The sequence below is a fragment of the Syngnathus typhle genome, linkage group LG20 (genome assembly GCF_033458585.1).
Source record: "Syngnathus typhle isolate RoL2023-S1 ecotype Sweden linkage group LG20, RoL_Styp_1.0, whole genome shotgun sequence".
Lineage (NCBI taxonomy): Eukaryota > Metazoa > Chordata > Actinopteri > Syngnathiformes > Syngnathidae > Syngnathus > Syngnathus typhle.
In genome coordinates, this window is record NC_083757.1 from 8,799,562 (window position 1) to 8,827,121 (window position 27,560).

General features: G+C 45.8%; 1 protein-coding gene, 1 long non-coding RNA gene and 1 pseudogene across 2 annotated transcripts; 2 read left to right on the plus strand and 1 right to left on the minus strand.

Moving 5' to 3' along the window:
* Positions 1-11,238: 11,238 nt before the first annotated feature.
* On the minus strand, positions 11,239-13,787 carry LOC133144974 (prelamin-A/C-like; annotated as a pseudogene).
* Positions 13,788-16,666: 2,879 nt separating this feature from the next.
* Positions 16,667-17,680, plus strand: LOC133145000 (lamin-B2-like). Its single transcript, XM_061268054.1, has 4 exons — positions 16,667-17,049; positions 17,139-17,246; positions 17,317-17,436; positions 17,499-17,680. Exons 1-4 carry the CDS (start codon positions 16,873-16,875, stop codon positions 17,571-17,573), a joined length of 480 nt encoding a protein of 159 aa, XP_061124038.1. The 5' UTR covers positions 16,667-16,872; the 3' UTR covers positions 17,574-17,680.
* A 429-nt stretch (positions 17,681-18,109) lies between these two features.
* On the plus strand, positions 18,110-18,775 carry LOC133144935 (uncharacterized). Its single transcript, XR_009710798.1, has 3 exons — positions 18,110-18,276; positions 18,359-18,457; positions 18,607-18,775. It is a non-coding gene; the product is annotated as an uncharacterized LOC133144935 (long non-coding RNA).
* The last annotated feature ends 8,785 nt before the right edge of the window (positions 18,776-27,560 follow it).

Below are 27,560 nucleotides of genomic sequence, written 5' to 3' on the forward strand. Positions count from 1 at the left end.
CACCTACTAAATTAATGGCCTGCAAGTACAATGTTGTTGCGGTGGTCCCTCAAAACATGTGACTAAAATTTGGATAATTATTAACCCCCATCAATTGAACAATTATCTCATCACTATTTACAAGTTAGCCCCCCTCTCTTCTCTCACTTCTCCTCAACATTGTATCAATGTTGACGTCACAATCTGGCCAGGCCCGCACGTCCTGCTGGCCCCCACCCTTGCCGGTATGAGCCGAACGGGCCCCCTCCTTTCTTGAACATTCTCTGATCCATCCCATCTTCCTCCTCACACGCCCGCAACCACACATGTGCACATAAACGCACACACAGCGAGCGCGCACACAACCGTACATACACACACGCATCCGCACGGCACGCACGCCAATACACAAAGTGCTCGCGCAGAGCTCAGACGAACGACGATAGACTGACACAAACTTTTACAGAGATTACGCACATACACAGAACACACAGACAAAGGGATTCGAATCCATCTCTCATGTAGCTCACGATTTGCGCTTCCACATCAGCATACATTCCTCTCAATCTCACTCCATTCATTCTTCTCATCACACACACACTCCCCCCAATTTGGTTGCACATTTTGGATATTTTAGCGGTCTGGTCTCTCACAGGAGGAACTGTTACCACCGGATACTTTTTGAGGAGGCCTCACTTCTCCTCGGGGATCTCACAAGCACCCCAGCTATTTGAATGCGATCGTCACCGCACCCTTGTCCGCCACGACGAAGCACTAGGTCCCTGACCTATCCTTAGTACGCGCAAGTCCCTGACTTTACCGTACACGTTACACACGTAAGTTCTAAACTTATTCACCGTATATGTAACTTAATACACACGTAAGTTCCAAACTTATTTACCGTATGTGTAACTTAACTTCTTGCACACCTTATTTGATCTGAACGACAGTCTCCTCTTAAATTTCCTCTTTCAATTTGCAGAATTTCGACATATAGTAACAGGTATCCTGCTTACCTTATCATTGATGAGCTCAGGGTTTAGGAGACGTCGTACCAGCTCAACGTTGTGCGCTTATTCCTTATTCCCAAACGGTACGCCGACCGGGAGACAGCTGTCCCAGACTAACTGTCCGATGACTTGGACACAGACCACGAGTTTGTCAATTACCCTTCTCTTGACATCACGTACGGGGTCACCAAGAAACTGTTAGGATACGGATTTTAGCTATTGATCTGACTCCAAATTGTGATCAACACTTAACACAAAAATTGCCATGTTCTAATCCACACACTGGCGCACCTAACAATTTTGCGAGTTCGTTCTGTCAAAGAGAAGACCAGTAGATCAATCAGACCGAATTTACCAATTGTTTAATCTTGAGAAAGCAAGCTAATACAGGCGCCTGGGCCTTGGGTCCTTAACACAAAATCTCGTGTGCCTTCGTGACCAGAAAGACGACACATTCTTCCGGGTTGCCCAGTTTTAAAGAAACACAATATGAATATTCAAACATGCAAAAGATTGTGTGGTGATTGGTCGATGGTCTGTGGTCATCTCCTCCTCGTTTGGGTTTTCCCCTGCTCAGCACAGGTGTCTGGACCACAAAGACGAGTTGTTTTTCGCGTTCCCATCGGCCTTGAGATATGCTCCCTTTCTGGACCTCCTGTTCCACAATACTTTGAAGAAAACAAATTCATGTAGCCTGCACATTCCTTTCCACTTATTAAGCGACCACACTACTACTAGAAATTATATTGATATGGTTATATGTGTCTAACGGAGCGTTAATCAAATGTGTTTGCAAACTGCCAAAAGTACATTTCCCTTTAATTTGTACCCATGTATAATGCGCACCCCAGATTTTAGGACAATAAATTAGTTACATTTTGCGCATTATACATGGAAAAAAAACGGTACTTGTATTTCTTCTGCAGACAAGAGGAAGCCCAGCGCATTGATGAGGAGCTCTTCAGTGAGTACGGCTTCAGTGTGGACCAGCTGATGGAGCTCGCAGGGCTCAGTTGTGGTACCACCATCACAAGAGTGAACCACACTGTCCTTCCAGAATGATCATAATGTGAATCTAAGCATCTTCTGCTATTCCTCCCCCGGTTGGGGTGCGTCGGAAGCGGTGTGCGAGGAGGCTGAAGCCAACTCAGCTCGCCCGGCCGTGCCTTCCATTCTTCTGGCGAATAGTCGATCGCTGGACAACAACATGGTTGACATTCGCCTGCTGAGATCTACGAACCGGACAGTGCGTAACTGCTGTGTGCTCGTGTTCACTGGGACTTGGTTGACCGTCAACATTCCGGACTCTGCTGTACATCTGGAGCGGCTAGCGGGCGGACCGGGCCATTGTACGAGGGGGAACATCGCGAGAAGGTGGAATGCGCGCCTACATCCGTGATGAATGGTGCCGGGACTCTGTAGTGGGATGCAAGCACTGCTCGCCACTGGCGGAGTTTGTGATCTCCAGGCTGTTGGGGTCCTGAACTCCTTCCCCTTCTGAGTGGCGTCCTGTTAGAGTTAGGGTTAGGGTGCGAAAGGGACTCCAGTCGGATCCGGGTCTGCTGGAGCTCCTCGTGTGCCGTGCAGCTGAAATTGTTCTCAACAGGTTAGTCGTTACTGGAAAATGTGTAAATTTTGTAAGATGTGCGATGTTCCACTGTGACACATCCACTGACCTCATCTCCTTTATTGCTGAGTCGGACATATTTGCCGTCCTGCTCCACCTCATCCACGGTGACCTGCCCGCTAGCAGAGGCCTGCTGGGTGATGGGAGTACGAGTCACAGCGCTTCCGGCGAAGCTCGAAGCCTCGCTGTCCGTGTCGTTGGGACGCTTCCTCTTCCCGCTGGCCGACGTGGTCGAGCGTACCGTGCGGACAAACGTGGAGACATTAATTGCTATGAGAGGAAAATTTGTGGTATGTTTGTAAGCCACACACACCTCTCCTCCTCGCTGTCAAGCACCTACCTGTAGGCAATTATCTCCATATCCAGCGCTAGCTTGACATCCATTAGCTCCTGATACTCATCCAGCTCCTGTAGGCACTTATCTCCAGATCCAACGCTAGCTTGAAATCCATTAGCTCCTGATACTTATCCAGCTTCTGCTCTAACCGCTCCCTCATGTCGACCATTTCTCGGTCTTTCTCCCCGAAGAGGTCTCTCTTTGGAGACAGAGCCTCCTCCAGATCTTTCACTTTTGCATCACGGGCTGCAAGCTGGTGTCAACACAGACTTTTTAAACTTTTGCAGCTGAGACAGATTCTAAGGTCAAAATGATAAATGGTTACCTCTTTTTGAATGTAGAGTTTAATTTGAAGTTCATGCTGGCTTCGCAACTTCATCAAGGCGTCGGGCAGTTTGCGTTCATAATCTTCCTGGGGGGCGTTTTCCAACTCCATTAGCTCCTGATACTCCTCCAGCTGCTGGTGCATCCGCTCCCGCATGTCGGCCATTTCTCGGTCTTTCTCCCCGAGGATGCTACACATGGTGTCCCCTCTTTGGAGACAGAGCCTCCTCCAGATCTTTCACTTTTGCATCACGGGCTGCAAGCTAGTGTCAACACAGACTTTTTAGACTTTTGCAGCTGAGACAGATTCTAAGGTCCAAATGATAAATGGTTATCTCTTTTTGAATGTAGAGTTTAATTTGAAGTTCATGCTGGCTTCGCATCTTCATCAAGGCGTCGGGCAGTTTGCGTTCATAATCTTCCTGGGGGGCGTTTTCCAACTCCATTAGCTCCTGATACTCCTCCAGCTGCTGGTGCATCCGCTCCCGCATGTCGGCCATTTCTCGGTCTTTCTCCCCGAGGATGCTACACATGGTGTCCCCTCTTTGGAGACAGAGCCTCCTCCAGATCTTTCACTTTTGCATCACGGGCTGCAAGCTAGTGTCAACACAGACTTTTTAAACTTTTGCGGCTGAGACAGATTCTAAGGTCCAAATGATAAATGGTTACCTCTTTTTGAAGGTAGAGTTTAATTTGAAGTTCATGCTGGCTTCGCATCTTCATCAAGGCGTCGGGCAGTTTGCTTACATAATCTGCCTGGAGGGCGTTTTCCAACTCCATTAGCTCCTGATACTTGTCCAGCTGCTGGTTCATCCGCTCCCGCATGTCGGCCATTTCTCGGTCTTTCTCCCCGAGGAGGCTACGCATGGTGTACCCTCTTTGGAGACAGAGCCTCCTCCGGATCTTTCACTTTTGCATCACGGGCTGCAAGCTAGTGTCAACACAGATTTTTAGACTTTTGCAGCTGAGACAGATTCTAAGGTCCAAATGATAAATGGTTACCTCTTTTTGAATGTAGAGTTTAATTTGAAGTTCATGCTGGCTTCGCATCTTCGTCAAGGCGTCGGGCAGTTTGCTTTCATAATTGTACTAGAGGGCGTTTTCCAACTCCATTAGCTCCTGATAGTCATCTAGCTGCTGGTGCATCCGCTCCCGCATGTCGGCCATTTCTCGGTCTTTCTCCCCGAGGAGGCTACACATGGTGTCCCCTCTTTGGAGACAGAGCCTCCTCCAGATCTTTCACTTTTGCATCACGGGCTGCAAGCTAGTGTCAACACAGACTTTTTAGACTTTTGCAGATGAGACAGATTCTAAGGTCCAAATGATAAATGGTTACCTCTTTTTGAATGTAGAGTTTAATTTGAAGTTCATGCTGGCTTCGCATCTTCATCAAGGCGTCGGGCAGTTTACTTTCATAATCTTCCTGGGGGGCGTTTTCAAACTCCACCATGCGAGACTCGTGCCGGCGTTTGACCTTGCGCAACTCCTACGTGAGACGTGAGAATGACTCAGCTTTATTCTCATGAATTAAAAATAAGCGATAGTGATGATAATCGTGTAATAAACTGGGAATATGGAAAATGGATGGACGCAGTCAAATGTGCTATTTATGTTGATATGCGACTATGGCAGACATGGGCAAACTACGGCCCGCGGGCCACATCCGGCCCACGGGGCCGTTTAATCCGGCCCGCCAAACCTGAATAAATTGTATTATAAATGTTTGGGGGGGTCATTTTCCCTACAATCACTATGTTTCCCCAGTAGATGGGGAAGCGCCCGCCCGCCCGCGCATTTACTCCCGGGAGCCGTCAGAAAGCTCGGTGCACACTCACAAGTACATGTGCGTACTCAGTAGTACGTAGTCATTTCATCTATCAGTGCCGAATTTTGAGTGTAGGCTGTGACGTCAATATTCTCGTAATTCGCGTGCTGAGTTTTCAGATACAGTTTTACGCTAAAGCCACCCACAAACCTTCCCCTGGAATCCTTCTATTAAAATGAGTCGCCCAAGAAAAAGCAAGGTGGACACAGTGCCGAGTGTTTAAAAGAGAGTGGCCAATTTGGCTCGACGTACGCGACGTGACGTTCAGCCACATGAACGTCAACAAAGCCAGTCACAGATCTAGGTTAACGGACCGACACCTCGGCTCTATCCGAAGAATTGCCACAACCAATTTTACTCCAGACTATGATGCACTGGCAAAAAAGGGAAACCAACAATACTATTGATTTCTTTATTTAGATGTATTCTTTCACTGATTCTTCAAGATGATGTATTTGGTCAGAATGTTTGCCGTTGGATGTGATGTTGCCTCATTAGATAAACATATTTCATAAATCTGACCTGCAGGCGCTGAAGTGATGGAAAATGTTATACATCATAACAATGTCGTATTTAATAAGAATCACTGATAGTAGTTTTTTGGTGAGATATTTTTTTAATGCTGTTAATAAATGCATTTGTTTTCAAAAAATCCATGCTAAAAGTAAAAAGCTTTTATGCAATGACCTTTACATGTCATTTATATGACCTTTACACACAAACACTACATCCATCTGCTCCTGGTTCGGCCCCCCGGTCAAAGTTTAGAACCCAATTCGGCCCGCAAGTCAAAAAGTTTGCCCGCCCCTGGACTATGGGATGGTTAACTGGAAGTCCAATGTTGAGCTGCAATTAGTCACGAGGAGGATTTTCCTTGGGGTGTGGCCCCAGCAGCAAAGCAATTATGTCAGCACTAATATCCAGCATCCATTTTGTTGTTGGCATATTTTTGATAAAATGGCCGGGCCTCACCTTGCTTTCAGCTCCTTGATTTCCTCCCTCAGCTTGCTCACCTCCAGCTCCAGATGTGCACGCTCTTTGGCCTCAGAGTCCAGAGTCGCACGGGCATCCGCCAGCTCCGTCTCGAAAACGGCCTTCAGGCCCGTCAGCTGCCGGGACACCTCTGTTTCGGATTCAGTGATGCGCAAACGCAAGCCGGCGTTCCCCACCTCCTGGGAGAGGGCGTTGTTTGCACCTTGAGGAATGTTTTCTGGGGTCGCCATCTCGAGCTTGCTTCTGCTGATCCAGGAAAGACTCAGTGTCATGCATTACACCAATGCCTGATTGCACTTATCAAAGAAACTGCATAGAGGTTTCTTCAAAGTCAAACAAAGGTTCCTTTGTAAATACACATAAAAAAAAAAAAAAAAAAAAACTCACTCTTTGCAATGGTTCAAAGAAACTATGCAACGGATGGATCCTAAGGGCGGCTCGGTGGGGCGCTGGGTAGCACGTCCGCCTCACAGTTAGGTGGGTGCTGGTTCGATTCCACCTCTGGCCCTACCTGTGTGGAGTTTCCTCCCTCAGCTTGCTCACCTCCAGCTGCAGACGGTCGTTGAGTAGGGGTGTAACGATACATCGATACACATCGATTAATCCATATAATGCTCTACGATTTATTAGCATCGATGCTAAAGGTAAACATCGATTTATATCGCCGTGTTTGACCTCGGACATTAGACGCGACTTTATTTTGAAATCCAGTTCATTGTTGCTTGCTTCCTCTTTCCGGGAGCAGGGAGCAGTGCGTGGCGTTGCTGCACGTGAAAGGGGAGTCGACAACTAGTACGCGGCTCCTGGGCTGGTGCTATGGCTAGTGTCCAAAAAGACGAGGAAATTGGCTCCTCTTTAGGCTTCAAGTCATTCGTTTGGAAGCACTTTGGATTCCAAAGAAAAGATGGCTCAACGAACAAGACAAGTGCAGTTTGTAAATCCTGCCATGCGGTGATCAAATATTCAGGGAGCACAAATCTCGCCGCACATTTAAACACGACATCAAAGTTCAGTGTTAAAGTAAGCAATTTGTATACTACAATACTCTTGTAATTTCCTAAATAAAGAGTTTGCAGTACCTTGTTGATTTTGCGTATGAATTGTTCTAAATCAGGATATTGTTCTATAGTTTTTATTAAAAAAAAATGTATACATCGATCGTAGAGCACTATGATCGCGATATATCGTGAATGAATCGCAGCAGGCTTTAAGATATCGGCAAATATCGTATCGTAGTTCTTTATATCGATATTATATCGTATCGTGACAAAACCCGCGATTTACACCCCTATCGTTGAGGTTGCTGAGATCTTTCTTCTCCACCAATTTGTGCTTTTCAGCAATAACAACCTGCTTTGGCGATCTCCTCTGCCACGATAAAATTCGCTTTCACAGCAGCTTCACTTTGTGATTTTGAACGGGTGAAAAACGTCTGCTGGAATATCAGCTTCTTCTTTACCTTTTCTTTAACTCTTCTACCTTCTGTCATTCTGCTCTGCATTCAGGTCTTTCAGGTTATCCAGATGTTTTGTTTCATAGTGCCGTCTTAGATTAAAATCTTTCAATACAGCCACATTAGCGCCACACATGAGACAAACGGGCTTACCGGCAATGTCAGTAAACATATACTCAACCTTTTTAAAGGCTTTGTTTTCAGAATCAACTTTTCTCTTCGGCATCATGAGGGGCTAGCTTCGCAATAACTTGCAGCAACAAGCACTTGTCCTGGTTGCCGCGGAAAAACGCTCAGCAAGGCAGCGAAAGCACTGCATTATGGGATCTGTAGTTTATTGTGTTATCATCGCTTCATATCGTCGGGCCATTAGTAACAATAATATAAAATGATCTCGCGGGCCTTGAGTTTGACACACATATGGTTTAGACTCTTTGCAAACGCTTTTCTTTATATCTTTAAGCTGTTTGACACTTTTACTTGCTTTCTATCAGAGTTGTTTTACTCCTGCTTCGGCAATGTTTCATTTCTACACCCAAGCGATCATTGAATTCATTTTTGTCCTATTTTTCGAATTTAGCAACTGTGTAACATTGCGGCTACTGCAAGACGTCAAAACGAAGGTATTAAGGTCATTTCAAGAAGACGTACCAGTTCGAACTTAAGACTCAAACTCAACGTTTGGGTTTAGTTAGCTTTTATCATGTGTTCAGGTTTTACATTTTAAGTTACATTTGTTTTATTTTACTTAATTTTATTGCACTATAGTGCAGTGCGGCACTGTACTTTATTTTTATCTTAACATGTAGTTTGCTTATGTGACCACACGGCGGCGCCTCTCACCCGCGACAAGCTCTGATCAACTTTATTTGATGCTAGTTTCGAGCTTTACGTTATTCTTTGGAGAATAATTGAGCGGGTTAATGTCTGAAAGACAAAAACAGTTCATATTTTCTATTATTCTGTCTGCAGTTGGAACATTGCAGCACTTGACATGTTGGAGTTCAATGCCCCTCATCGGCCATTTAAATCCACTTGTGAAAAAATAAAAAATGTTGCCATTCTTTTTAATCTGCAAAAAAAAAAAAAAAAAGGACAATTCCAAAAATGTTATTGATCATATATTGCCTGATTTGAACCTTGTCTCCTGAATATTACCGTTTTTTTCCGTGTATAGTGCGCAAAATTTAACGAATTTATTGTCCTAAAATCTGGGGTGCGCATTATACATGGGTACAAAAAATTTTTGATTTTTTTTTTTTGATTTTTTTTTTTTTTTTTTTTTTAGAAAACAAAACCGACAACAGGACTGACCGACAAAGTCGTGGAACAAAAAGACAGGGTGACATTACCAAAGACAGGAACAGAAAGCAAACAGACATCATGACAGTAACACATGCAATGATCCGACGGTGAGCGAGGGGCAGACAGGACTTAAATACAAAACACGTTACATCGATTGAGGTGACACAGGAAGAGAGGGGCGACGCGAACAGAAACTATGGCAACCTAGACACATAGCAAAACTGGGGACGAGACGTGACAAATGTCCCTCGAAATGAAACTTGAAATCACCAAGTTTTGGTTTCCAAGGCTGTTTTTATTCCTTTTCAACGTCTCTCCCATACAGAGCCGCCTTTTTCACGTCCGCACGCCTCTTTCCCGTACGCGCACGGAGCGCGGTGGTGCGTTTATGGGCAGTCGGAGAAATCAACGCCAACAAAAAAGATTACATCCAGCCTAGTTAAGACCATACCAAAGACTATAAAAATGGGACCCATTGCCTCCCTGCGTGTGTGACGATCATTGGGACTTAAAAAAAAAAAAAAAATCATAAAAAAAAATTCATAAAAATTGGGTGCGTATTATACATGGGTACAGGCTTTTTTTCAGCATCAGCATGCCATTTTTAGGGTCCGTATTATACATGGGGGCGCACTATCCACGGAAAAAAACGGTAATTCAGGAGGCAAGGTTGAAATCTTCTTTGCGAGTTGCATACTTTGGATCCGAATCTGACGTGGGGCCGTGGTACTAGTGGTGCGCGGGGCGTGGAATCACGAAAGGGCTGAACTGGAAGGCTTGGAACCGCCTCCCAAAGAAAAAGGATGCAACTTGCAACTATTTGAACCTTTTTTTTCCCCATTGAATCCTTTCAATGTGTTAGGCTACGGATTTTAGTTATTGATCTGACTCCAAATTGCGATCAACACTTAACACAAGAGTTGTTATGTCCAAATCCACACAATGTCGCACCTAACAATTTTGCGAGTTCGTTCGGTCAAAGAGAAGACCAGTAGATCAATTAGGCCGAATTGACCAATTGTGTAATCCTGACAAAGCAAGCTAATACAGGCGCCTGGGTCTCGGGTCCTTAACACAAAAAACTTGTGTGCCTTCTGTGACCATCAAAAGACAACACATTCTTCTGGGTTGCCCAGTTTTAAAGAAACATAATATGAATATTCAAGCATGCAAAATATTGTGTGGTGATTGGTCGATGGTTGATGGCCAGCTCCTCCTCGTTTGGGTTTTCCCCTGCTCAGCACAGGTGTCTGGACCACGACAAGTTGTTATTCGCGTTCCCCGTCGGCCTTGAGATGTCCTCCCTGTCTGGACATCCTGTTCCACAATACTTTGAAGAAAACAAATTCATGTAGTCTGCACATCCCTTTCCACTTATTAATCGACCACACTACTACTAGAAATTATATTGATATGACTCTTTGTTTGATCATCTGCCCTCTGGGAAGAGGTACAGGAGCCTGCGCTCCCGCACCACCAGACTCACCAACAGCTAGATAATCTTTGGGAACAACCGGATGTTATTCTGCCGGTCAGTATCACTGCACATGCGCTAGCAAACTCGATCGCAAAGAAATGTTTCGGATTTGTGTAGGGTACATTGTGACAGCAAACGAGCAGGTGATCGAGCAAGTGTCTGATACAACAGCATTGTGTTCGTATGGAGCGTGTTTGAAGTGAACACCAGAGAAGAAAGCGTATCTGTAATGGCGGCCTCCGGATCATATCCGGATTAAAAAATATATATATATTTATTTGTACCCATGTATAATGCGCACCCCAGATTTTAGGACAATAAATTAGTTAAATTTTGCGCATTATACATGGAAAAAAAACGGTACTTGTATTTCTTCTGCAGACAAGAGGAAGCCCAGCGCATTGATGAGGAGCTCTTCAGTGAGTACGGCTTCAGTGTGGACCAGCTGATGGAGCTCGCAGGGCTCAGTTGTGGTACCACCATCACAAGAGTGAACCACACTGTCCTTCCAGAATGATCATAATGTGAATCTAAGCATCTTCTGCTATTCCTCCCCCGGTTGGGGAGCGTCGGAAGCGGTGTGCGAGGAGGCTGAAGCCAACTCGGCTCGCCCGGCCGTGCCTTCCATTCTTCTGGCGAATATTCGATCGCTGGACAACAACATGGTTGACATTCGCCTGCTGAGATCTACGAACCGGACAGTGCGTAACTGCTGTGTGCTCGTGTTCACTGGGACTTGGTTGACCGTCAACATTCCGGACTCTGCTGTACATCTGGAGCGGCTAGCGGGCGGACCGGGCCATTGTACGAGGGGGAACATCGCGAGAAGGTGGAATGCGCGTCTACATCCGTGACGAATGGTGCCGGGACTCTGTAGTGGGATGCAAGCACTGCTCGCCACTGGCGGAGTTTGTGATCTCCAGGCTGTTGGGGTCCTGAACTCCTTCCCCTTCTGAGTGGCGTCCTGTTAGAGTTAGGGTTAGGGTGCGAAAGGGACTCCAGTCGGATCCGGGTCTGCTGGAGCTCCTCGTGTGCCGTGCAGCTGAAATTGATCTCAACAGGTTAGTCGTTACTGGAAAATGTGTAAATTTTGTAAGATGTGCGATGTTCCACTGTGACACATCCACTGACTCATCTCCTTTATTGCTGAGTCGGACATATTTGCCGTCCTGCTCCACCTCATCCACGGTGACCTGCCCGCTAGCAGAGGCCTGCTGGGTGATGGGAGTACGAGTCACAGCGCTTCCGGCGAAGCTCGAAGCCTCGCTGTCCGTGTCGTTGGGACGCTTCCTCTTCCCGCTGGCCGACGTGGTCGAGCGTACCGTGCGGACAAACGTGGAGACATTAATTGCTATGAGAGGAAAAGTTGTGGTATGTTTGTAAGCCACACACACCTCTCCTCCTCGCTGTCAAGCACCTACCTGTAGGCAATTATCTCCATATCCAGCGCTAGCTTGACATCCATTAGCTCCTGATACTCATCCAGCTCCTGTAGGCACTTATCTCCAGATCCAACGCTAGCTTGAAATCCATTAGCTCCTGATACTTATCCAGCTTCTGCTCCAACCGCTCCCTCATGTCGACCATTTCTCGGTCTTTCTCCCCGAGGAGGTCTCTCTTTGGAGACAGAGCCTCCTCCAGATCTTTCACTTTTGCATCACGGGCTGCAAGCTAGTGTCAACACAGACTTTTTAAACTTTTGCAGCTGAGACAGATTCTAAGGTCCAAATGATAAATGGTTACCTCTTTTTGAAGGTAGAGTTTAATTTGAAGTTCATGCTGGCTTCGCATCTTCATCAAGGCTTCGGGCAGTTTACTTTCATAATCTTCCTGGGGGGCGTTTTCAAAATCCACCATGCGAGACTCGTGCCGGCGTTTGACCTTGCGCAACTCCTACGTGAGACGTGAGAATGACTCAGCTTTATTCTCATGAATTAAAAATAAGCGATAGTGATGATAATCGTGTAATAAACTGGGAATATGGAAAATGGATGGACGCAGTCAAATGTGCTATTTATGTTGATATGCGACTATGGCAGACATGGGCAAACTACGGCCCGCGGGCCACATCCGGCCCACGGGGCCGTTTAATCCACCCGCCAAACCTGAATAAAGTGTATTATAAATGTTTGGGGGGGTCATTTTCCCTACAATTACTATGTTTCCCCAGTAGATGGGAAAGCGCCCGCCCGCCCGCGCATTTACTCCCGGGAGCCGTCAGAAAGCTCGGTGCACACTCACAACTACATGTGCGTAATCAGTAGTACGTAGTCATTTCATCTATCAGTGCCGAATTTTGAGTGTAGGCTGTGACGTCAATATTCTCGTAATTCGCGTGCTGAGTTTTCAGATACAGTTTTACGCTAAAGCCACCCACAAACCTTCCCCTGGAATCCTTCTATTAAAATGAGTCGCCCAAGAAAAAGCAAGGTGGACACAGTGCCAAGTGTTTAAAAGAGAGTGGCCAATTTGGCTCGACGTACGCGACGTGACGTTCAGCCACATGAACGTCAACAAAGCCGGTCACAGATCTAGGTTAACGGACCGACACCTCGGCTCTATCCTAAGAATTACCACAACAAATTTTACCCCAGACTATGATGCACTGGCAAAAAAGGGAAACCAACAATACTATTGATTTCTTTATTTAGATGTATTCTTTCGCTGATTCTTCAAGATGATGTATTTGGTCAGAATGTTTGCCGTTGGATGTGATGTTGCCTCATTAGATAAACATATTTCATAAATCTGACCTGCAGGCGCTGAAGTGATGGAAAATGTTATACATCATAACAATGTCGTATTTAATAAGAATCACTGATTGTAGTTTTTTGGTGAAATATTTTTTTAATGCTGTTAATAAATGCATTTGTTTTCAAAAAATCCATGCTAAAAGTAAAAAGCTTTTATGCAATGACCTTTACATGTCATTTATATGACCTTTACACACAAACACTACATCCATCTGCTCCTGGTTCGGCCCCCCGGTCAAAATTTAGAACCCAATTCGGCCCGCAAGTCAAAAAGTTTGCCCGCCCCTGGACTATGGGATGGTTAACTGGAAGTCCAATGTTGAGCTGCAATTAGTCACGAGGAGGATTTTCCTTGGGATGTGGCCCCAGCAGCAAAGCAATTATGTCAGCACTAATATCCAGCATCCATTTTGTTGTTGGCATATTTTTGATAAAATGGCCGGGCCTCACCTTGCTTTCAGCTCCTTGATTTCCTCCCTCAGCTTGCTCACCTCCAGCTCCAGACGTGCACGCTCTTTGGCCTCAGAGTCCAGAGTCGCACGGGCATCCGCCAGCTCCGTCTCGAAAACGGCCTTCAGGCCCGTCAGCTGCCGGGACACCTCTGTTTCGGATTCAGTGATGCGCAAACGCAAGCCGGCGTTCCCCACTTCCCGGGAACGGGCGTTGTCGACGTAAATGCCCAGAAGGTCGTTGAGCTTGCGGAGATCTTCCACCTCCTGGGAGAGGGCGTTGTTTGCACCTTGAGGAATGTTTTCTGGGGTCGCCATCTCGAGCTTGCTTCTGCTGATCCAGGAAAGACTCAGTGTCATGCATTACACCAATGCCTGATTGCACTTATCAAAGAAACTGCATAGAGGTTTCTTCAAAGTCAAACAAAGGTTCCTTTGTAAATACACATGAAAAAAAACCAACTCACTCTTTGCAATGGTTCAAAGAAACTATGCAACGGATGGATCCTAAGGGCGGCTCGGTGGGGCACTGGGTAGCACGTCCGCCTCACAGTTAGGTGGGTGCTGGTTCGATTCCACCTCTGGCCCTACCTGTGTGGAGTTTCCTCCCTCAGCTTGCTCACCTCCAGCTGCAGACGGTCGTTGAGTAGGGGTGTAACGATACATCGATACACATCGATTAATCCATATAATACTCTACGATTTATTGGCATCGATGCTAAAGGTAAACATCGATTTATATCGCCGTGTTTGACCCCGGACATTAGACGCGACTTTATTTTGAAATCCAGTTCATTGTTGCTTGCTTCCTCTTTCCGGGAGCAGGGAGCACAGGGCTCGAAGCTTATTTTTTGCCCAAGTTGCCCTCGGGCAAGTTGGAGAAAATTTTACTTGCCCGAAACAAAATTTTACTTGCCCGAATTTTTTTGGAGTGGATTTTTACTTGCCCGACACATTTTTGCAATAAAAAAGACAACACTATAAGTTTTGCCTTCATATGCCTTCGTATCCGCCAACCGGAAACAAGCTCTGCTGGTGCGCAGGCGCAGAAGAGCCAGGGACGGGTGAGAGAGCATGCATTTAATTACGAAGCGCTTTGCCGTTATCAATGTATTGCAGACTTACACGAGAAACTAACCGCTCCCTAGAAAACAAAATGTCGGACCAGAAGCGGCAGAAGTTGCGAGAAATTATGCACAAAATCGTCTTTTTACAGCTTGAAAACATGGTATTATGGCAGGGCAAGCTCGGGCAAGTGAGGAAAAAATTCTACTTGCCCGTCTGCCATCGCTACTTGCCCCGGGCAATCGGGCAATCGTTAGTTTCGAGCCCTGCACGAAGAAAGAATCCGATCTGGCGAAAGCCCGTGCGGCTCTGGACTCAGAGGCCACAGAGCGTGAACGTCTGCAGGTGAAGTTGTCCAAGCTGAAGATTGATTTTGACGAGCTGGAAGCAAGGTGAGGCCCGCCCGGCCATTTTATCAAAAATATGCCAACAACAAAATGGATAGTGGATATTAGTGCTGACACAATTGCTTTGCTGCTGGGGCCACACCCCAAGGAAAATCCTCCTTGTGACTAATTGCAGCTCAATTGGACTTTCAGTTAACCATCCCATATGTGGGACTCACGAGGGGATCACCGGTGTTTGAGTGATGTTCCAGTTATTTATTTTCTTTCTGTGTGTTCGCAATTGTCATGGTGATAATACTAGCCAACTTACATTGGCTCCCGGTCCATTTAAGATGTGACTTCAAGGTTCTTCTACTAACCTATAAATCGCTGCATGGCTTAGCGCCTTCATATCTCGTCGACCTAGTTGTTTCTTATGTTCCGTCTCGTAACCTTCGTTCGCAAAACGCTACCCTTTTAGCGACACCGAGGGCCAAGAAAATGTCTGCAGGCTCTAGAGCATTTTCTATTCGGGCTCCAGAGCTTTGGAATGCCCTACCAATGGATATTAGGACTGCTACCTCAGTAGAAACATTTAAGACACGTTTAAAGACACATTTCTATGACATGGCCTTTAACTAACCTGTAGTGGCCGATTCGGCTGGAGTTTGTTTTCTCTCCCTCTCCACCCCCTCCCTCCCCCCTCCCCGGCCGGGGAGGTGGTTAGGTGGCACCCATGCTGACAGCGGCTATCTGGATTCTCGTGGGCCAATTCAGGATGGGGGAACTGCAGCTCAACCTCCTCGAAGACACTGCCAGGACAATTGAGGGCTCCTTCGGCAGCCCTCTGCTATGACATGGACATCCACTTTTTATTTAATTGATTTTCATGTTGTATCATTTGTGCCCTCTCTGCATCCATTTCAACCTGGTGATCCTGAAAGGGGGATCCTTCCATCTGTGGTCCCTTCTCAAGGTTTCTCATTTTCCCCTGGTAGGGGTTTTTAAGTTTTTCCTTGCCCTTTTGGGAGCTTAAGATCAGGGGATGCTTTGAGAATAATTGTCAATTTCTGTCTATGTGAAGCCCTTTGAGACTGCTTGTGATTTAGGGCTATACAAATAAACTTGACTTGACTTGATTGTTCTGGTGTTTTTTTAACTCGGCTGTATGTATTTGTTTGTTCACGCTGATTTCTCCGACTGCCCGAAATTTTCCATATTCTCAGTTTATGTGTATATCTGTCATCACAGGGACACGAAGAAAGAATCCAATCTGGCGAAAGCCCGTGCGGCTCTGGACTCAGAGGCCACAGAGCGTGAACGTCTGCAGGTGAAGTTGTCCAAGCTGAAGATTGATTTTGACGAGCTGGAAGCAAGGTGAGGCCCGCCCGGCCATTTTATCAAAAATATGCCAACAACAAAATGGATAGTGGATATTAGTGCTGACATAATTGCTTTGCTGCTGGGGCCACACCCCAAGGAAAATCCTCCTCGTGACTAATTGCAGCTCAATTGGACTTTCAGTTAACCATCCCATAGTCGCACATCAATATAAATAGCGCATTTGACTGCGTCGAGGGTTTAATACTGTTTTTGCTCAGGAAGTCGCATCACATTCAAATCCTTAAAGATGAGCTGGAGTTTGAAAAGAAGCTGCATTCCGCGGTCGGTAATTACCATCACTATCGCTTATTTAATTAATGAAAACAAAGCTGAGTCATTCTCACGTCTCACGTAGGACTTGCGCATGGTCCAAAGCCAGCACGAGTCTCGCATGGTGGAGTTGGAAGCCGGCCAAAAAGTGAAAGATCTGGAGGAGGCTCTGTCTACAGAGAGGGAGCGGACCCAGAACAAGGAGGAGAGGTCTTTTTACAGCTTTAGAACATACCACAACGTTTGCTCTCATAGCAATTAATGTCTCCACGTTTGTCCCCAGGGTACGTCAAACCATGTCGGCCAGCAAAAAGAGGAAACGTCCGAAGGACAGCGAGGGTTTGAGCTCGGGCGGATGCAATGTGCCTCGTCCTAAAATCGCCCAGCAGGTCACTGTGGATGAGCAGCAGGTCACTCTGGATGAGGTGGACTCGTACGGCAAATATGTCAGACTCCGCAATACAGTTGATGAGGTCAGTGGATGTGTCACAGGGGAACATCTTACGAAATTTGCACATTTTCCAGTAACGACTAACTTGTTGAGATCAATTTCAACTATTAGGATCAGAATTTGGGGAACTGGCAGGTGAAGCTCCAGATTGGATCTTCTGCTCCCATCGTATTCAAGTTTGCCGCAGAATTCATCCTGAAGGCCCACGAGAGTGTCACGGTAATCAATCTTATCTGGAAGATCTCAGATACAAGGTGCTCAATATTTCAATGACCTTTACATGCATCAGATCTGGGCGGCTGACGCTGGCCGAAACCACAATCCTCCCTCTGATCTAGTCTGGGAGACACAGTCCAACTGGGGACCCGTAGGCCAGGTCCACTTTACCTTGATCAACGCCAACGGAGAGGTGACACATCTTTCAAGCGACAAGAAGCAATATTTCTCTTTTGACGTCCGTTTTTCTTCCAGGAAATAAGGATGAGCAAAGCCACTGGCGCACGTTTGGAAGATGATGATGGAAATTCCACTTCCACCGTGGGATAGAGGAAATGGAATTTCGGTTTCTTGTGTGTCTTGACATATGAAGGGATTGACAATAAAGCAGACTTTGACTTTTGACATGGTCACATTATAAAAATATTGTATAACAATACAATTAAATGGGCTTTTTTTTAATAAAATCTGCTCCGACCTGTTGTAAAATTTAATTGAAATAATTGAAATAAAATTGTTGTTCTTCAAAATTGATTGAATTCGTCTTTTTTCATTCTGTGTAATTACATTCTGCTGTATGCACCAAAAAAGAAAAGAGTGTAATATCGGTTTCATCAGTATATAATTGAAACCGGAAGGTATTCGGAAATCCCTGCGGTCAGTAGAATATATAACGGCTGTGCAATGAGAAGTCAAGACATGTTCCACGAGAGCAGGCGGTCAAGGCAAGAGTAATCTCGACGCAACATGCCCAACATGTGTAAGTCAGTGATGAATGTTTCCTGAATTTTCTTCCTCTTTTGCCATTCATTCATGATTTTCTTCTGCTTCCGCATTAGACACGCAAATTCTCGCGGTGGGCTTGGTGGCTTTTCTAGTACTGCGAGCCAATGGCGCTCCGTTGACAGAAGCGACCACCGTCTTGCCATCAAGCGACACCTCAAGTGAGGAGGAAACGGCGCCCTCTGACCTGCTGACCTCTGCTCATGTTTGGGACTCGGTTCTGGGTACCGCTAAAGAACACCAGAAAGCTGTAAGTGGAAATTCAGAAAGCACCTTCATTGTCTTCTCCTGGCTGTAAAACATATCTGACTTGTGACTAATTTCAATATCAGTTTGATGATGAATTCCAAAACAATGTCAACTTTCATTTACTGGAGCACTACAAAGCACCTCAGTTTCCAGCAAACTGCCCCAGCTCCAACTTTAGCAAGGTAAGAACCAGAAATGGAAAACCACCAGAGGTGGGAGAAAATACAGACACTGACACTTTCCATAATTGTTTGCTAGCATCGGCTTGACTTTTATGCGTAGGTTGAATAGATATTTGTTTTTTAACTGACCTAAATATTCTTTTTTCCAGGAGGCTTGCCTGCACAGGCTGGCCCAAGGTCTGTCCACTTACATAATTCTTCTCAAGCACGTGGAGAAGGAATATCCCGGCAGTAAAATTCTGTCTGAGGCCAAACACTACTCTGAACTCCTGCTCTACAATATCAAACAAAAGGTTGGCCAGTGTGACAATTTAGGGATAGGAAATGAATTTTGCTGTTACTATAATACCTATTTTGACATTGTGTTGCTTACTCTTGTCCGGCAGATGAAAAAAACAGAAGAGGTCACAGGCCTGAGTAGCAATGAGGAAGAGAGCCTATTGAGGTCACTGTACCACCCCGATGCTTTCCACAGAAAGATGACGGCGCACAACATCCTGCGGAAGCTCTACATCTTCATTGTTGACGGCGAGAGGGCGCTGAGGCGCAAAGAACGGCGAAGGGGAAAACATGCCAAGGTCTTCGCCATGTTTAGTTTATTGCGGTAGTCACGTCCGCCACTGAAGCCCGTCGGAAATGTTGGGCAAAACATGAAGTGAATTAAGTTGTTGGATCTGCACTGACGTGTCGTAACCCACTGACGGATTGATGATGTATTTGTTTTTGCATGACGCACTGAGTTTTTTAAATTTTTTATTCTGTAGATAACCTATTTATTGCTCATTCAAAAAAGCCATTGTGAATCTAAGACCTTATTTATTGCAAACAGTCGTATGAATTATTTAAAGAAGATATTTATTACATATTATTGTTTTTATACTTGAAGGCATGATAATTATATTTATTTTTTAAACGGAATGTATTTTTAAAACATGAATAAAACTATTTGCTTACTTGTGAATTGAACTGCTTGATTTATAACACTTTGGCAGGTGTCTTTTGAGAATTTCACTTATTAGATTGAACTACAGAAATCTCTTTTTCTGAGATTCAAAGACATCGTATATATATATATATATATATATTTGCAAAACTGAAATATCGTAAGGCCACTTATGGGCTTTACTGTCAGACATTTATTGACAAAAACATGGAACAGACTTCAAGACAATGTCGTAACAATAACAAATAAATATCTCAGACCAAATTGACTTTCAGGTGGCCAACTCGTCGTGGTCTTCGGGTGGAGGTTGTTGATGCAGGTGCACGTCATCCTTCTTCAACCCCAAAGTAAACTGAAACGAAGCAAAAACAGCCAACGATACATATGTCATTGTTGTTTTTGACTTAATCTGCCATTTTTTTTAAGGTTCTCTTTCTACATATTTACCAAACACAAGCGATACATTAACTTCAATACAAAAAAAGGGCACTACCTCAAATACAACTTAGAAAACAGTTTGACTGAAATGGTAGTCATTCAATAAATAAATATACGCACATTTTCTTTTTCAAATTGCAGCCTTTGCGGTTTTGAAAATTGCAGTTGATCACATTGCAACGTCGACTTGAATTCTATTCATCTCTCAGTTTTAATAAACAGACAGACACACGAGAGAAAACGCTGACACAGAAGCAGTGGATGACGCAAATCAGTGTTGCCGCAAGCAGACCTGTTGCTGAGATTGTCTCATGTTGTTGAGACGAGCGACACTAGACGGTGTTCAGGTGAACGTCACCACCAAGAATTTACCGATAACGACAGTGGAGTGGTTTTCACTACAGGTAAACAGCTGGCAAATGTGACAAAAATTCCAAAATCTCGTAGAGAAAAGTTCCTACGACAAATAAAAGCACAAGAAAAGTTAAAAGAAAAATTGGAAGTGAGACGTAAAAAACAGGAACTAAAGAGAATGATGAAAAACTCTAAAGAGAGGGAACAGTACAGTCAAATTGCAGAGGTAAGACAAAGGAAATTGGGTTATATTAGAACCCGTTATCAACAGGACAAGCGTTTTTGTGCCAAACAAAAGTCCTATTTTACACAACGTTGTCAGACGGATCATGAGTTTAAGAAGAAAAACCTTTCCCGTTTCTCACGTCGTTATAGGACAGATGAGTGTTTTACGATGAGACGACGCGCTTACATCACAGAACGTTACCGTGACGATGTTGGGTTTCGAAACAGGCAGCGCTCTTACATGACACGCCGTTATTTAAACAACCCTGAATTCCGATTAAAACATCAGGAAATCATGAGGCGCATAATGGCAAAAAAATCTGATTCACTGAAGACCAAAACAATGCGCAGAGTAAGTACGCTTTTGAAAAAATACTAAGTCATAAACCGACTATGTAGGGAGCGAAATGACTGTGTGCTCATGAAAGCTGTTGAGGTATTCAAAGCCCAAATTAAGAATGGCCCCACATTTGTCTGCACTGTTTGCCACAGAGCATTGTTTCCGAACCAAGTACGCGCTTGTCAACGTAGATTTTATAAGAAAAACAGACATGTTGTTGCAAGTTGTCTCACCGGACAATTTGTCCATATCTGTGATGATGAATGTCAGGCCTCGTGCAGCGTACCAGCTGAAAGAAAACTGGAGTGGATATGTCACACTTGCTATAGTCACCTCAAAGATGGTAAAATGCCTGCACTTGCTGTTGCGAACAATCTCACACTCTCTGATATTCCAAAGGAACTGTGTGGATTGAACATACTGGAGAGACACCTCATTTCCAAATCATTTGCCAAAATTGTACCTCTTCCCAAAGGTCAACAACGAGCCATTCGTGGAAATGTGGTGTGCGTGCCATCGGAAGTACAAGAGACGGTCAATGTCTTGCCCAGACTAAGAAGTAAGTCACAGATGTTGAGAGTGAAACTGAAGAGACGGCTTTGCTACAAAGGCCATCAGTTTTTTCAAACTGTCACTTGGTCTAAGCTAATGAGCGCTCTGATGAAACTGAAACAAGTCCATCCACAGTACAGAGACATAACCATTCGCGACGATGCGGACCTTTGCGACCCAACCCTCACTGACGATGAGAGCAGCTCCGATGAAGCGCAAATGAGCGACAGTGAGTACAATGAGGAAGCTCTGGAGGAGATGTACAGATTTGAAAGTGATGCTCTGTGTGGGATGAACAGTGACTCTCAACATGACAACAGTGGTAACAAACAGCAACAAGAAAATTCGGAAGACGGTGATCAACCAAATGGTGGAGTGATACTTGAATCATGTCTCCAACCCAATGATGTGGCAGAGGAAATTATGAGTTTTACAGAGGGCATTTATTGTGTTGCTCCTGCAGAAAGAAACAACCCAGTAAGTTTTTTCAAGACTCCCAAGCTTGAGGCCATGGCTTTTCCGGTGCAGTTTCCCACTGGTCAGAACACCCTCGATGAAGAGAGAGCAATAAAACTCACACCAAGCAAATATTTCCAAACCCGTCTGTGTTGCGTGGATGAACGCTTTGCTCGAGATACCAACTACTTGTTCTTTGCCCAGTTTGTGACTGAAATTTACCAGGCAACGTCGAGCATGACAATACAGCTGCGCAAAGGTAAGCCTTTTACCAGGGATGGTCGAAGGATAAACAATGCCATGCTTCAGGACAAACGTGAAGTTGAGAAACTGGTCCGCAGCAAAGATGCTGTCCGATTCATGACACCGCTGAGAGGTACGCCGGCCTATTGGGAGAAAACCACCAAAGATCTTTTTGCTATGATCCGGCAGCTGGGCACACCCACGTTCTTTTGCACATTTTCTGCTGCCGAAATGCGTTGGGAAGAGGTCATCACCGCCATCAAAGCGCAACAAGGTGAAGTAGTGAATTCCGCCCAACTTGACTGGGCTACCAAGTGTGAGATCCTACGCAGCAATCCTGTGACGACGATGCGCATGTTTGACAAGCGTGTGGAAGCTCTGTTCAGAGATTTGATCCTCTCTCCGGCGCAACCGATTGGTGAGGTCGTCGACTACTTTTACCGACTGGAGTTTCAACACAGAGGAAGTCCTCACATTCATTGCCTCATATGGGTTCGAGGTGCCCCTGTATTTGAGGAAGCCACGGATGGAGCCATCTGTCATTTTGTGTCTCGCTACATCTCGGCCGAGCTGCCGGACCCGCAGAAGGAACCGGAATTGTACAAAAAGGTCACAGAGGTTCAGATGCACAGCAAAAGTCACTCCAAATCGTGCGTCAAACACCAAGGTGCAAATTGCCGCTTTGGATTCCCCAAACAACCGTGCGATGAAACAATGATCGTCAGACCTGCGCCCGTCGACGACGACAATCGAGATCAACGCAATGACGATCGGTTGGCGTCGAATGCCAATCCCGTGCTAAATCTGCTGAATGAGCCTGAAACGGCATCCCTGACTTTGCCTCAGCTACTGGCTAAATGTAAGCTCACCGGTGACGAGTACATGAACTGTTTGCGCATGACGGCCTCGTCGAGTTCTGTCGTGCTTAAGCGAGAACCGAAAGACTGCTGGGTCAACAACTACAACCGCCATTTGCTTCTTGCCTGGGATGGAAACCTGGACATCCAATACATCCTGAATGCCTACTCTTGCATCGCATACATCTGCAGCTACATCAGCAAGGCTGAACACGGTCTGAGCCAATACCTGAAATCGGTCATTGAAAACTCCCGCTGCGCAAATGTCAACGAGAGCGATGAAATGAAGCAAATTATGCAAGCGTACTCCAAGAAAAGAGAAGTGAGTGCTCAGGAATGCGTCGCACGTGCGTGCGGCTTGCATATGAAACAGTCCTCCCGCATGGTGGTATTTGTACAAACGAGTGACAATGCGCTGAAAATGAGTTATCCTCTCTCGCTCCTTGAGGGCAAAACGCAGGAATCTCATGAAGTGTGGATGACTGGCCTGCCGGAAAAATACAAATCCAGACCTCAAACAGAGGAATTTGAAGTCATGTGCTTGGCTGATTTTGCATCAATGTGCAGAATTGTTTATGGCAAACAAGCCAAAGGTAAGAATGTTTTGCCTCTGCTGAACGACATAGGCTTTGTCCAGAAAAGAACAGAAAAACATGCGGTCATCAAATACTGCAAATACTCTGAACAAAAGAATCCGGAGGAATATTACTGCTCCTTGCTCAAGCTGTACCTGCCTCATCGTGCTGATTGCCAATTAAAATCTGAACGCTGTCCTTCCTATCAGTTGTTTCATGATAACGCCTGTGTACAGTTACCGTATAACGACTCTGTGGAGCGCGTGTGCCAAATTGTCAGAAGGAACAGAGAAAGGTATGAGAAATACAGTCGAGACATTGACAACGCCATCCAAGAGGTGGAGGAGAGTGGGCTCGTCATAAACGAATGGTGCCACCTGGCTCCCGAGAGTGAGTTGCAAAGACTCAAATGCGTTGAGGAAATGAATGCGAGAGATGAACCGAACGACAACGTTGAGGAAAATGTCCCGGACTATAACGTCAGGTCCAAAACAACGCAAATGTCCATCGTGACAGAGGCTGCAGCCATCGATCCCGCAGTGTTACGCGACATGTATCGTAACCTGAACCAAAAGCAAGCGTCCGTCTTCTACAAGGTCAGAGATTGGTGCATAAAACGTGTGTGTAGCTCAAAGCCCATTGAGCAGTTCTTCTACCACATCAACGGTGGCGCCGGGACCGGCAAAACACATCTGATCAAGTGTATCCACGCAGAGGCTACCAAAATACTGCAGAGACTACCACGACTGGCTGAGGAGGCCGACATTTCCAAGCAAACGGTTGTTCTCGCAGCTTTCACTGGCACGGCGGCGTTCAACATTTCCGGGGCAACGTTGCATTGTCTACTCAAACTGCCGAGAAGTCTCAACCCCCCGTACCACGGGCTGGGCAATAAACTGGACGAAGTCAGAGCCGAGCTGTCCATCGCCGAAATACTCATCATCGATGAGATTTCCATGGTGTCGAAAGACCTCTTTGCCTACGTGAATGCCAGGTTGAAACAAATCAAAGGAATTAATTTACCTTTCGGTGGCATGTCTGTTCTTGCTGTTGGAGATTTCTTTCAGCTCCCTCCCGTGAGACAGTCCAAACCTCTGTGCGTGTACGATACTACGCGGCTGGACCACTGGCGTGACGACTTCAAAAAGATCACGCTCACCGCCATCATGAGGCAGAAAGACGATGTCGCCTTTGCCGAACTGCTGAACCGACTCCGCGTCAAAGAAAAGTCAGATGAACTGTCGGAAATGGTCAGAGCTCTCCTTGCCACGAGGTACACTTCCCCAGAAATGTGTCCAAAGCATATTCTGCATGTTTTTGCCACCAATAAACAGGTGGATGGCCATAACTCTGCGATGCTGGAACTGTTTCATAAGGACATTGTGCAGATTGACGCGGATGACTACAAGAAAGACAAAGGAACTGGCAGAATGGCAAGGCAAGCTTCCCCTGTGCAAGGCGCTAAGAATGAGCTCCCGGACTCAATCAAAGTTGCCTTGGGTGCTCGTGTTATGATCACACGGAACGTTGATGTTCAATCAGGTCTGTGCAACGGGATGTTTGCAAAAGTTGTCAAATTGGTGAACTATCCAAATGAAGCCCGTGTCCAGAAACTTGGGTTGGAACTCGATCATGTGAGTAACACAGCGCGTGCTGCTAACCCCGTGTACATTGACAGACTGGAGGAGAAGCTGAACAAGGCTGGAGTGACGCGCCGACAGTTTCCCATCAAGCTTGCTTTTGCCTGCACGATCCACAAGGTACAAGGCATGACAACGTCACAGGCTGCAGTTTCGCTGAAAGGTGTTTTCGAACACGGCATGGGGTACGTAGCTCTGAGTAGAGTGACTTCGCTCAGTGGTCTGCATATTCTGCATATGGATGAGAGAAGGCTTCATGCAAATCCACAAATCACTGCTGCTCTTGCTGAGATGGCAGAGGATTCTTTGGAGAGCGTCATGCCCCTCCTTCACGTGATGCCGTCGGTAGATCGGGCAAATCACCTGGTTGTCGTCCATCATAACACCGAAGGGCTGTCTTGTCACGTGCAAGATATCGTGTCTCATCACGAACTGCTTTTCGCTGATGTTTTGTGCTTCACAGAGACACACCTCCAAGGATCAGTGGCCGATGGACGTGCTTGCTTGGAAGGCTACACGATGTTTTGCAGGAACCGAAGTGATTCTTACACAAACTGTCCTGACTTGGCTACAAAACGTGGTGGCGGCGTAGGTATTTGTGTCAAAAGTCACATCGCGGCCCACGAAAAGAAATACGTTCAGGGTGTGACCGACATTGAATTTGTTGTGGTGATGTTGGGATCACCGGTGTTTGAGTGATGTTCCAGTTATTTATTTTCTTTCTGTGTGTTCGCAATTGTCATGGTGATTGTTCTGGTGTTTTTTTAACTCGGCTGTATGTATTTGTTTGTTCACGCTGATTTCTCCGACTGCCCGAAATTTTCCATATTCTCAGTTTATGTGTATATCTGTCATCTCAGGGACACGAAGAAAGAATCCGATCTGGCGAAAGCCCGTGCGGCTCTGGACTCAGAGGCCACAGAGCGTGAACGTCTGCAGGTGAAGTTGTCCAAGCTGAAGATTGATTTTGACGAGCTGGAAGCAAGGTGAGGCCCGCCCGGCCATTTTATCAAAAATATGCCAACAACAAAATGGATAGTGGATATTAGTGCTGACACAATTGCTTTGCTGCTGGGGCCACACCCCAAGGAAAATCCTCCTCGTGACTAATTGCAGCTCAATTGGACTTTCAGTTAACCATCCCATATGTGGGACTCACGAGGGGATCACCGGTGTTTGAGTGATGTTCCAGTTATTTATTTTCTTTCTGTGTGTTCGCAATTGTCATGGTGATAATACTAGCCAACTTACATTGGCTCCCGGTCCATTTAAGATGTGACTTCAAGGTTCTTCTACTAACCTATAAATCGCTGCATGGCTTAGCGCCTTCATATCTCGTCGACCTAGTTGTTTCTTATGTTCCGTCTCGTAACCTTCGTTCGCAAAACGCTACCCTTTTAGCGACACCGAGGGCCAAGAAAATGTCTGCAGGCTCTAGAGCATTTTCTATTCGGGCTCCAGAGCTTTGGAATGCCCTACCAATGGATATTAGGACTGCTACCTCAGTAGAAACATTTAAGACACGTTTAAAGACACATTTCTATGACATGGCCTTTAACTAACCTGTAGTGGCCGATTCGGCTGGAGTTTGTTTTCTCTCCCTCTCCACCCCCTCCCTCCCCCCTCCCCGGCCGGGGAGGTGGTTAGGTGGCACCCATGCTGACAGCGGCTATCTGGATTCTCGTGGGCCAATTCAGGATGGGGGAACTGCAGCTCAACCTCCTCGAAGACACTGCCAGGACAATTGAGGGCTCCTTCGGCAGCCCTCTGCTATGACATGGACATCCACTTTTTATTTAATTGATTTTCATGTTGTATCATTTGTGCCCTCTCTGCATCCATTTCAACCTGGTGATCCTGAAAGGGGGATCCTTCCATCTGTGGTCCCTTCTCAAGGTTTCTCATTTTCCCCTGGTAGGGGTTTTTAAGTTTTTCCTTGCCCTTTTGGGAGCTTAAGATCAGGGGATGCTTTGAGAATAATTGTCAATTTCTGTCTATGTGAAGCCCTTTGAGACTGCTTGTGATTTAGGGCTATACAAATAAACTTGACTTGACTTGATTGTTCTGGTGTTTTTTTAACTCGGCTGTATGTATTTGTTTGTTCACGCTGATTTCTCCGACTGCCCGAAATTTTCCATATTCTCAGTTTATGTGTATATCTGTCATCACAGGGACACGAAGAAAGAATCCAATCTGGCGAAAGCCCGTGCGGCTCTGGACTCAGAGGCCACAGAGCGTGAACGTCTGCAGGTGAAGTTGTCCAAGCTGAAGATTGATTTTGACGAGCTGGAAGCAAGGTGAGGCCCGACCGGCCATTTTATCAAAAATATGCCAACAACAAAATGGATAGTGGATATTAGTGCTGACATAATTGCTTTGCTGCTGGGGCCACACCCCAAGGAAAATCCTCCTCGTGACTAATTGCAGCTCAATTGGACTTTCAGTTAACCATCCCATAGTCGCACATCAATATAAATAGC

Bases quoted from the DNA above. Each gene is read 5' to 3' on its own strand.
- LOC133145000 (XM_061268054.1), top strand. From the start codon at position 16,873: ATGTCGGCCAGCAAAAAGAGGAAACGTCCGAAGGACAGCGAGGGTTTG. The intron at 17,247-17,316 runs GTAATCAATCTT...TACATGCATCAG, and splicing joins AGGCCCACGAGAGTGTCACG to ATCTGGGCGGCTGACGCTGG. The intron at 17,437-17,498 runs GTGACACATCTT...TTTTTCTTCCAG, and splicing joins TGATCAACGCCAACGGAGAG to GAAATAAGGATGAGCAAAGC.